At 55.2% G+C, this 11,231-nt stretch overlaps 1 protein-coding gene across 1 annotated transcript; it reads left to right on the forward strand.

Annotated features, from left to right (window-relative positions):
* The first annotated feature begins 1,733 nt into the window (after positions 1–1,733).
* Slc22a12 (solute carrier family 22 member 12) lies at positions 1,734–8,418 on the forward strand. The gene is made up of 10 exons (XM_052191500.1): positions 1,734–2,135; positions 3,392–3,495; positions 3,844–3,998; positions 4,076–4,244; positions 5,729–5,852; positions 5,998–6,113; positions 6,721–6,935; positions 7,342–7,450; positions 7,626–7,829; positions 8,355–8,418. Exons 1-10 carry the CDS (start codon positions 1,734–1,736, stop codon positions 8,416–8,418), a joined length of 1,662 nt encoding a protein of 553 aa, XP_052047460.1.
* Positions 8,419–11,231: the final 2,813 nt, after the last annotated feature.

The raw sequence follows: 11,231 nt of genomic DNA on the forward strand, positions 1-11,231 counted from the left end.
CCCAGACTCCCCTTGAAGGACAGCCATCCACCAATCAGTTGCAACCAACTTGCACATACTGAAAAATTATGTTGATTTTACACAACTAAGAAAGAAGCTTCTGGAGAGATGGCTCAGAAGTTGAGCATGTCCACTGCCCTTCCAGAGAACAGTGTTCAGTTCCCAGCACCCACATCCTGCAGCTCACAACTGCCTGTAATTCCAGCTCCAAGGGATAAGATACCCCTCTTCTGGCCTCTGTGGGCACCTATACTCACATGCACAAGCCACACACACACACACACACACACACACACACACACACACACACTACAAATATTTTAAAAGAACATCTGTGGCAGGAATGGTATGAACACCTCTATCCCATCATCTGCCACCTGATCAGTTTTTCCTCTTCCACTCTCCGAAACTACCTTGAACCCAAACCAGTCAGTATGCCTGGTACCCACAGACTTCTCTCCGCCTCTCTGCACCAGCCCTCACTACCTTTCTGTTCCGGCCGGTCACTACCATGGCTTCCTAGGGGACACATTCCCCTCTGTCAGGCTTTCACCCTCCCAGGAGTCAGGGAATCTCTCAAATGGCAGTCAAACAGCTGGAGAGATGCCTCCTGGTTAAGTGTTTGCTCTTCTTCTAGAGGACTAGGGCCTTGGTGTTTAAGGCAGGCTTTAGAGTGAGGTTTTATAGTGCAGCAGTAAGTGAGGGGGACAGAGCAGAGGGAGACAGGTCAGGGAGGGGACAGAGCAGAGCAAAGGCAAAGGGGGAAGTCCTCAGAATCAGGAGGCTTAGAGACACATGGCACTAGCAGCTGGATTGCCAGGGTGTGAACTGTGGCTCCATTCCAGCCAGAGGGCCATGTAATTACAGGCCAAAGAAGTGGGTCCTAAGACAAGGAGACCCGGGGAAGAGACAGAGGTCTCAGTACTTTAGGATATTTGTCTTGAAGAGTACAGGGGCATATGCTAACATCAAAACGACTTAGTGAGGCTCAGTACAGGGCATCAATAAGGGAGGGCAGGAGCAGTGGCAGCTTCAAGAGGCTAGTAAGGCCCAGAGGCTGGGTGACATGGGACACACAATCTTCAAGCATAGGAAGCCACCGTTCGAGCCAGGATTATGCCAGCTCTGAGGCTGGGAGGACCCCCAGGCTCACCCTTTTCTGGGCTAGCTCACAGCACAGTCATGTTGTCCCCTGGAAGGCAGGCAGGAGCACTGAGGGATGGCAGCCCCAACACCTTTAGTGGCAGAGCCAGTGCCCAGATCTTGTCACATCCTAACAGAGACCAGGGATATGAAGACAGGTGGGGGAAAATTGCTGTTTTCATCTGCAGTGGTGTTGGCCTGGTTAAACTTTGAAGAAATGATTACTAAACCCTCTTCTATTAAATGGCTCCTAGTCACACTTTAATTCTAGCCAGAGTGACTTCTCTCTCCACCCACCTTGCTACCCAAATTTGGTTTTTCCTGAGAGCCAGAGTCTTCTGTGTCTCTGAGAGGTCCCCATGGCCTCCAGATTACCACAGAGGGATCCAGGTCTCGGGGTGACAGCCAGCAGGTAGATACACAAGAGCCTTGGCTGGCCGTGACTCAGCGACACAGCTGTGTGACATGCACATGAGGAGGCTGATGTGGGTAGAGCCGTGGGAGAAGCAGGCTCATCAAAAGGACCCGGTGATCCTGGGCCATCCTCTGTGACGTGGGAGCTGTGTGGTGGTGGTACCCAGGAGAAACCCATGGCGTTTCCTGAACTCCTGGACAGAGTCGGGGGACTGGGCAGGTTCCAGCTCTTCCAGACGGTGGCTCTGGTGACCCCCATTTTGTGGGTCACCACCCAGAACATGCTGGAGAACTTCTCGGCTGCAATTCCCCAGCACCGCTGCTGGGTGCCTCTCCTGGACAACAGCACCTCCCGGGCGAGTATTCCTGGGGACATTGGACCGGATGCTCTGCTGGCTGTCTCCATCCCGCCTGGTCCGGATCAGCAGCCCCACCAGTGCCTCCGCTTCCGACAACCTCAATGGCAGCTCATAGACTCCAACGCCACGGCCACCAACTGGAGTGACGCCGACACCGAGCCATGTGAGGATGGCTGGGTTTACGACCACAGTACCTTCAGGTCCACAATCGTGACCACGGTAACAGCACCTGGGAGGCCAAAGTCACAGTCACAGCTGGCTGGACTTAAGCGGTCCAGTCTCAAAAAGCATGCCCTTCCCCAAGTCCCCTCACTTGAGGGCAACCATGTGGGCTCACAGGGGACTGGGCAGCGGGAGTCATCTGCAAAGTCATATTTAGTGGTTCATGCCTGTGACCCCAGTACTAAAGAGGTAGGAGGATTATCATGAGTCTGAGGCCAGCCTGGGCCACACAGTGAGGTATGTCTCTCCAGACTGGCCTGGGGTGGTACTCCTGTTTCTGCATCACCCGATGGCTTCACCCATAGCTGAACCTCAGCCATGACTCCAGGCCACCCAGACACAGGAACCTGTTGTCTGTCTCTGGGGCTGAGCACAGAGGCTCTGAACAAACACTGGCCTCTTATAAGAGATGTTGGCAGGCTGGGGAGATGAATCCGCAAACTGCCTGTTGTTTAAGCATGAAGACCTGAGCTCAGCTCTCCAACGCTCAGGGAAAAGCCAGGCCCAGTGGTGTTATTGTAACGCCAGCTCTGGAGAGGCAGAAACAAGGGGGCCCCCAGGGTTCACTAGCCAGCTAGCCAGCCTAGCCACGAGCCCCAGGGTCTCTGAGGGACCTTTTCACAAAAACAATGTAGACAGCGCCAGAGATTGAACTCTGACCTTCACAATCGCTACGCCATGCAAAGGAGTATGCACACGCACGCATGCATGTACACACACACACACACACACACACGAAGACGAGGAGCCACACGGGTAGTGGTGTATGTTTAATTCCAGCATTCAGAAGGCAGAGGCAAGTGGATCTCTGAGTTTGAGGCCAGCCTGGTCTTCAGAGTAATTTCTAAGATAGCCAGGCAGGGCTATACAGAGAAATCCTGCCCTGAGATGAAAAACCCAAAAAGAGATGGGGGAGGGGAAGCCAGATACTCTATGCTAGTGGAGAGGGACAGCTGTCCCAGCAAGCAGGAAGGACCCCAAGTGAGGAACAAGAGGAAGCAAACCTCCAGGCAAGGGGAGGCTTCTCAGCTAAGGGCCACGGCTCAAGAGGGAGGAGATGAAGCTACAGGCTCTCCACCTTTGGCCCAGGACAGGGGTGACAGGATACTCCTTAAGAAGCCAAGCTACTAAGCCTGTGGGTGCCCTCACGAACCCCACACGGCCCGGGCCTCGCCCAGTCCCGTTCTAGCTCCCTCACTCCTTCTGCTCAGACTGCCCCTCCTGATCTCAGCTCTGCCCCTCTTTCCCTCCAGTGGGACCTGGTATGTGATTCCCAGGCCCTGAGACCCATGGCCCAGTCCATCTTCCTGGCTGGAATCCTCGTGGGATCTGCAGTGTGCGGCCATGCCTCAGATAGGTGAGTGTGTCCCCCCACCCCGGCCAGGCAGGCACTACTGAGTGAACCCCACATCCCTTCCAAGCCAGAAGCTCACCAATTTTCTCCAGGGTTGTGGGGGCCACTGCTTCTCTCTGAATATTCATTCCTAAAATCCTCTCTGGCACACACACACCACTTCAGCTGTTGCTTGGTGCCTCTGCTAAGGGGGAATTCATTCGCTAACGCTCCTCATGTTCATGACCCTCCTATTGGTCATGTGACTTTCTGCCTTCCTCATCACAGAGGGCAAGGACAGGAGGCCCCAGGTGTGCTGCTGTGTCTGTGTCGCTATTTGGCCAATGGCGTGCCTCCCTATGTGTACCACAGGTTCGGGCGCAGGAGGGTGCTGACGTGGAGCTATCTTCTGGTGTCCGTGTCCGGCATGACGGCAGCCTTCATGCCCTTCTTCCCCCTGTACTGCCTGTTCCGTTTCCTGGTGGCCACCGCAGTGGCGGGAGTCATGATGAACACGGCCAGTCTCTGTATGTCTCCTGACTGGCGCTGGGTCGGGCAGGCTGTATACAGGACCCAGGACTGACCCCCTCCTTACTCCTTGCAGTGATGGAGTGGACATCAGCCCAGGGTAGCCCTTTGATGATGACCTTGAACGCCTTGGGCTTCAGCTTCGGGCAGGTCCTGACCGGTTCTGTGGCCTACGGTGTGCGCAGCTGGAGGATGCTGCAGCTGGCTGTCTCCGCCCCTTTCTTCCTCTTCTTTGTTTATTCATGGTGGGTGCTGCAGTCTCCTCCCTGAGAGAGGTTCTGCCCACTCTCAGGGCATCAAGATGGCCACAAGGGCCATCAGGATGTTCACCACTGCTGTCCAAAGTCCAGGTGCCCCCTCCCTCACCCCCGTTCCAACTCACCCGCAACAAGCCAGGTGCCATCTTTCTGTGGCCCAGCAACAAACCGGGGTCACAGTCCATGTTCCCTCCCTGAGGAGGGGGAGAGCTCCAGCCCCTTTGACATGCTGTAGACCCAAATCTCTGCTTTGCTTGTCCATCCCACCCCTGCCCAACCTTCCCCATTCCCCTCAGCTTGACTCCTGTCTCCAGCTTCGGGTCTCCAACTGCTGGCCTGACTTCTACCCCTGACTCCTTTCACTACTTCCCAGGATGCCTTTCGCCCTCCGCTGCTTCCCAAATCCAACAGTCCACTGAGAATCACCGGCACTGTCTGTACTCTCGTTCCCTTCCCCTCTGCTGTCTTTCAAAATCAGGGATGCTCAGGGTCCTAGGGGTATGACACATGGCTCCTCCCAGTTGCTGTTCTAAGGGGACAGAGTGTCCTTCTGGAGGGGAGGAATTTTTGTAATCATAGACCTGGATGTAGTGTGTGGTGGTCACCAAAGGTTCAGGGGACTGAGCAGTTTAGTGCAGCAAGTGAGTGTGTGTGCGTGTGCGTGTGGTGTGTGTGTGTGTGTGTGTGTGTGTGTGAGAGAGAGAGAGAGAGAGAGAGACAGACAGACAGACAGACAGACAGAGACAGAGAGAAACAGAGAGACAGACAGAGAGAAACAAAGACAGAGACAGAGAGGCTTGATTCTGAGACAGAGAGAAGCAAGCTGGTGTGGAGTAGCTGTATCCTGACACAGACGCAGCTGACTCAGGCCAGGGGAATAGTGAGGCACAATGTGGTCAAAGGTCGAAGGATGGTGGCTGCCAGGCATGCAGACAGAATGGGATTGGTGATGTTACAGCCACCAGTCCTAGCCTGAGACCAGGCAGGGCTGGCGAAACTGTAACAGGAAGACAATACAACTGTGGGGCAGGGCAGGAGGGAACGGATACAGCATGGAAAGACACCATGGTGGCAAGACACCTCGGCAGCCATTGTGGTCCTTACTGCACCCAGGCCTGGCTCATGGGTGGGGCTGAGGAGAGGACATTGGACAAGAAGGCAGGAAGGGACGACAGAGTTCCTCCGTATCCAGAGCCTGTTCAGGGACTAGAGAGCATTGGGCCCCCCTAAACTCAGAGAGGAAGGAGGCAGGAGGACCCCCTGCTAGTGCGGTGGCAATCCAGGTGACCTGGCTACACACTGTAGTCCCATTGTCCTTTCCGGCCTCCACTGACTTCAGCAGCCTGAGACCAGATCTTCCAATCCCCATGACGCCACCCTCTTAGGCGGAAGACACAGAAGCACAAGGAGGGCGACCCAGGCCAGGCAACGGGGGCTGCAATCAGTGACCCCTCCCACGTCCCTCCACTCAGGTGGCTGCCGGAATCGGCGCGCTGGCTCATCACGGTAGGCAGGCTGGACCAGGGCCTGCAGGAGCTACAGAGGGTGGCTGCTGTCAACAGGAGGAAGGCAGAGGGAGACAAGCTGACCATGGAGGCAAGCCCGGGCGAGGCCTTCCCTCAACCCTGTCCCTTAGATACTCATCCTGGTTTTGTATAGGAGCTCCCTCAGAGGTCAAGTAAAGGCCCCTGGGGACGGGGGGCCTGTGGGTACCTGGTGCTAACAGCCCCTATGCCTACAGGTCCTGCGGTCAGCCATGCAGGAGGAACCAAGCAGGAACCAAGCTGCTGCCAATCTGGGTGCTCTACTCCACACGCCTGGGCTGCGCCTCCGAACCTTCATCTCCATGCTGTGCTGGTAGATGCCCTTCTACCCGAGGCTACCAGCCACAGGGAAGCCTGGAGTCAAGCCAGTGCCCAGCAGCCAAGGATGGGGCCTCTGTCTAGGGACATCTCTAGGATGACCCTTAGCTCAAAGTCCTAGCTGTCTACAGTTAGGCTCCCAGAGGAGACAAGCCAGGCTGGGTGGGCTGGTGAACAGGGATTGCAGGCCCAAGTGCCTAGAAGGAATTGACTGAGGAGATTCAGAACAAGGATGCCGGAAAAGCTGGAGAGGCGAATCAGGCACAAAGCAACGCAGCAGACAGGCTGCTCCATTTTGTTTAGAGACACCGGGCATGCACAGGCTATTGCCCAAGCTCGAAGTTTAGGCCACCCAACAAAGATCAAATCCTGAAGACTCTGTAGGAGGGTCTATTCAGTGGATTCGAGAGCCAATGGGATAGCATCCCAAATGGAGAGCCTGAGCAGAGAGAACAGGAGAGAAATACCCAGTCTCCTATAGGCTGACTCAGAGGCCACTAGCCTCTCTCTCCCAGTGCCTGGGGTGAGCCTGGACCAGGCCAACAGGGCAGACAGAGGAGCAGCTAGCTAGCCCAGGCTAATCCATCCACCCTCACTCCTAGGTTTGCCTTTGGCTTCACCTTCTACGGCCTGGCCCTTGACCTGCACACCCTAGGAAGTAATATCTTCCTGCTCCAGGCGCTCATTGGGATTGTGGACCTCCCGGTGAAGACAGGCAGCCTCCTGCTGCTCAGTCGCTTGGGCCGGCGCCTCTGCCAGGCCGGCTCCCTGGTGATGCCGGGACTCTGCATCCTGGCCAACATACTGGTGCCCCAAGGTGAGCTGTGGTCTGGCTGTGGGCAAGGAGAAGGCAAACACGTGACATGCTAGCTGAGGCTCGCCTACCCTCCCTGGGGCTGGGGGGGTGGGGAACCAGAATAGAGAGTGAATGAAATGACAGAGAGAGGGTAGTGGACAGAGCGGAGAGCAGATGAATGTTAGGGGAGATCAGGAAAGCTGAAATAGTAACAGAGAACTCACTAATAGATATGGATGGGAGAGGAAGGGGGTGGGGGACTCCCTGGATCTGGCTTTAAGGGCCTAGGAGTGGATAGATTGGGGCCACAAGTTACTTACATAGGACACAGGGTGAGCACCGGAGGGATGACTCAGACATTTGACAGACCAGCCCATAGGACAGAGAACACTGGACCCCACTGTGCTGACGCCATTCCTGTTCACAGAGATGAGCGTCCTTCGCTCAGCGCTGGCTGTGCTGGGGCTGGGGTCCCTGGGGGCTGCCTTCACCTGTGTCACCATCTTCAGCAGTGAACTTTTCCCCACTGTGATCAGGTGAGGCTGTCATGGGCTCAAGGAGAGCACTATAGCCTAGAGGGGAGCTGCCCCCAGGTCCTCATGGGTTTCCTGTATGGTCTCTACCCTGCCAGATTCGTTGGGCCTCCCTCGACCTAGTGGGGTCAAGGCTGTAGATTGGCAGTGTGACTCACAGGCAAATGTCCTTCTACAGGATGACTGCAGTGGGCCTGGGCCAGGTGGCAGCCCGAGGGGGGGCCATGCTAGGGCCGTTGGTGCGGCTGCTGAGTGTTTATGGGTCCTGGCTGCCCCTGCTGGGGTACGGACTGGTGCCGGTGATAAGTGGCCTCGCTGCACTGCTGCTACCTGAGACCAAGAACTTGCCACTGCCTGACACCATCCAAGACATCCAGAAACAGTGAGTGGAGCGGCCTGCGGACCACCTCCTCACTCCCCCCTTCCCTGTCTCCCAGATCTCCTCCCTCCCTCCACAGAAGCCCAAAACAGGTTGGCCTGGGAACTCAACTCACCCTTCTCACTGAACAAGCCAAGGGAGAGTTACACAGCACGCTGGGGGAGTGGGGCCAGGGCAACAGGTGGACTTTAACCCTGCCCTCCATCCTACCGTGTGGAGGGAAAGTGGCCCAGCCACCTCCAGGCCCACTGAGAGAGAGGTGTAGGGAGAGAGTGTATGTGAGCAAGCTGGTGCCTGTCAGGGGGAGGTCCTGGGGGTGATGGGTGTGGCTGGGGGCTTCACAGGCGGCAGACTCTGCCACTAAAGCCATTGGTGGCTGACAGGGTTGAACAGCCCACCCTACCCTGACATGCTCTGTAAGTCCAGACCTGACCCCCAGGCAGGGTGTTCAGTCCCGAGCACGGACACGGGTCAAGAGTCAGGGTCATGTATGCTCCTTAGGGTCACACGGCTGTCTTTCCTGAACAGGTCAATGAAGGAGGTAACACACAGCACACCGGATGGCTCCATCCTGATGTCTACCCGGCTGTAGCTTCCTGGAGAAGGACCACAGCCACAACAGCGAGAGGAGGAGAAAGGGGGAGGGAGAGGGCAGGGCTGGCGATGGTGGTAAAGGCGCCTGCCTCCAGGCCTGACTGTCTGGAGCCCACAGGATGGCAAGAAAGAGAGAACTCCACAAAGTCGTCCTCTGACCTCCGCATGGACACATGCCCCGCCCCCAGGGATACGCACAAATAAATAATTTTTAAAAGAATGAAAAGGAGGAAGAAAGGGAGAAGGAAAAGGAAGGACAGAGGAAGAGAGGGAGCAAGGGGATGAAGGGAGGAGGAGGAGGAGGAGGAGATGGCTTCTTCCAGGCCCTGCAGACAGCCATGGAAGCAAAGAGCTCTACCTCAGGGGTTCCTTTAGAGCTGCCTTTCTGGGGTTTGTTGTTGTTGCTATTGTTTCGAGACAGGGTTTCTCTGTGTAGCCCTGGCTGTCCTGGAACTCACTCTGTAGACCAGGCTGGCCTCAAACTCAGAAATCCACCTACCTCTGCCTTCCTTTTTTTTTTTTTTTTAAAGATTTATTTATTTATTATATGTAAGTACACTGTAGCTGTCTTCAGACACCCCAGAGGAGGGCATCTGATCTCATTGCAGATGGTTGTTAGCTACCATGTGGTTGCTGGGATTTGAACTTAGGACCTTTGGAAGAGCAGTCAGTGCTCTTAACCGCTGAGCCATCTCTTCAGCCCCTGGCTCTGCCTTCCAAGAGCTGGGGCTAAAGGCGTGAGCCACCATGCCCGACTGGAGGCTGCCTTTCTGGGTCTCCCTGTCTGGGTCAACCACAGGCTGAAAGACAGAAAGCTACCCCAACGCCAGCATTACCCTCACTCCCCCAAGCAGCTGCATACCAGAGAGAGGCAAGACGAGGGGGGACCTTCTTGCTGCCCACAACCCAGCCTGCTGCAGGACTCAGAACTGGGTGTCCTCTTCTTTACCTCAGCACAGGCAAAGAAGCACCAGCGTGTCGGGGTCACAGAGGGCCTTGGCCAGCCGGCCTGGTCGCTCTCCACCCTCTCCTCACTCCACATGCCCGTCCACCTCTGCCTGGGTCACCTTCCCACCTGACTTCCTCCTAGGCCCTCTAGATCCACCCCAGGGGCCTCGTTCCAGGGTTCAGGGACAACCTATGACTCTGATGGCATTGTGAACCATGGTTAGGGTCACACATTTGCCACTCCTCACCCTCTGTCAGGTAAGTTCTCTGAGGTTACTGGTCCCCTGCCCCACATCCTCAGTCACACATAGGACCTGCTAGAGGGACTGGACTGGAGGGACAGGCTAAAGATAAAAACCAGATGAGTGACAAGCCAAGAAATGCAGATCTCATTTCTCCAAGAGTCTGCAGGGCAGGAGAAAGGGCTGGGGCGCTCCTCACCAGATAGACTGTGCCAAGGCTGGTTTTCCTGTCTAGGCTAAGTTTGGGGGCTGTTGTTGCCAGCCCCTTTCCTGGGCCTTCTCATGCTGTGCCTCTCTGCATCTTGTGAAGTGCTGTCCTTTCTCACAGATAGAACTGAGGCTGAGGCCCGTAACACAGACTGCCCCTAACACCCAGCTAGGAGGCAGGATCGTGAACGCCAAGTGCCTGTCTGTAGGTCTCCTGAGCTCTGCTCTGGCCACGGTGCCATTTAGGCAGATAGGGATGCATGCAGCAGGTCCTCTGTCCCTCTCAGAATCAGCCAAGGTTCTTTGGGGTAAATTGAGGCTGTTCACAGGAAAAACCATGCAGTATCCCAGACACAGTGTGCTGCCCAGCAGGTCGGTAGCTAGCACACCAGATAGCATTTCCTGGGCCATACTTAGATGGTCTCTGCGCCTACCTGTATGGCTGTTCCCAGGCACATCAGAGGAAGGCTACAACACACACACACACACACACACACCACATACATGCACATACGTGCATACATGCAAAGCACATACATGCACACACACACCACCTTCATGTACATGGAAGCATACACATAATGTGTACAGTTGCAGATACAGTACAGTCACATTTGTACACACACACACAAAAGAGGGTAAGAAACAGGAAACAGCCCTTGTCTTAGATGTTGGTCCTGAAGTCCTGCTCCTTGGCAGCAGCTCCTGAACCTCTGGGAGACTATGTCCTTTGGCCATTTGTGCACACACACGTGCACAAGACACACGTACACACAGACACACACACACTTCCTAGTGACAAATGGTAGAGCTAAGGTTATATTTATACTGCCCAGTGCCTCAGGACAAACTTGATCTATTGTGCTCTATTGTGTGAACGTAGGTTCAGCTGCGTTTCTTGGGGCTTCAGGGTGTCTAGAAACTTCCAGAACACAGAGCTCAGTGGAGATGGATGTTCCTCTCTCTAGGTCAAAGTTATTCCTCCGTCTATAGTCAGAATGGCCACCCCTGGCTATCCAGGTGGCTTAGAATTTTCAGGACATCACTGTCTAGAGTCACCTGACAAAGCTCTAGGCTGTAGCCACACCCATTCAGATACATCCTCTTCTTAATGCCTACTCTGGACGTTTCTAACGTCGAAGCTGCTGAGACATCTCCACAGTGGAGGGATCAAGAGAACCTTCTGGAAAGGTAAACTGAGTCAAGAGCCGCATCCGGAACTCTTTCTCTAGAAAGCAAAGCCCGTGGGTGACAGGTCTCGGCCTTCTGATGCAGAGAGGGAGTGCCAGTTACATGGAAACCAGGGTGATGAAGCTATCCTTTCAATTCCTAGAGTACATCCTGCCGCACCGTCAGAGTCACCGTAACAATTGTCAGAGTGAGAGTGAAGGCATTCCCTCCAGCTTGTCCCCGG

Source organism: Apodemus sylvaticus, chromosome 1 (assembly GCF_947179515.1).
Source record: "Apodemus sylvaticus chromosome 1, mApoSyl1.1, whole genome shotgun sequence".
NCBI classification, from domain to species: Eukaryota; Metazoa; Chordata; class Mammalia; order Rodentia; family Muridae; genus Apodemus; species Apodemus sylvaticus.

Coding starts and splice junctions, on each gene's coding strand:
- Slc22a12 (XM_052191500.1), top strand. CDS start 1,734: ATGGCGTTTCCTGAACTCCTGGACAGAGTCGGGGGACTGGGCAGGTTC. Junction 5,853..5,997: donor GAGACAAGCTGACCATGGAG/GCAAGCCCGGGC, acceptor CTATGCCTACAG/GTCCTGCGGTCAGCCATGCA. Junction 6,114..6,720: donor TTCATCTCCATGCTGTGCTG/GTAGATGCCCTT, acceptor CCTCACTCCTAG/GTTTGCCTTTGGCTTCACCT.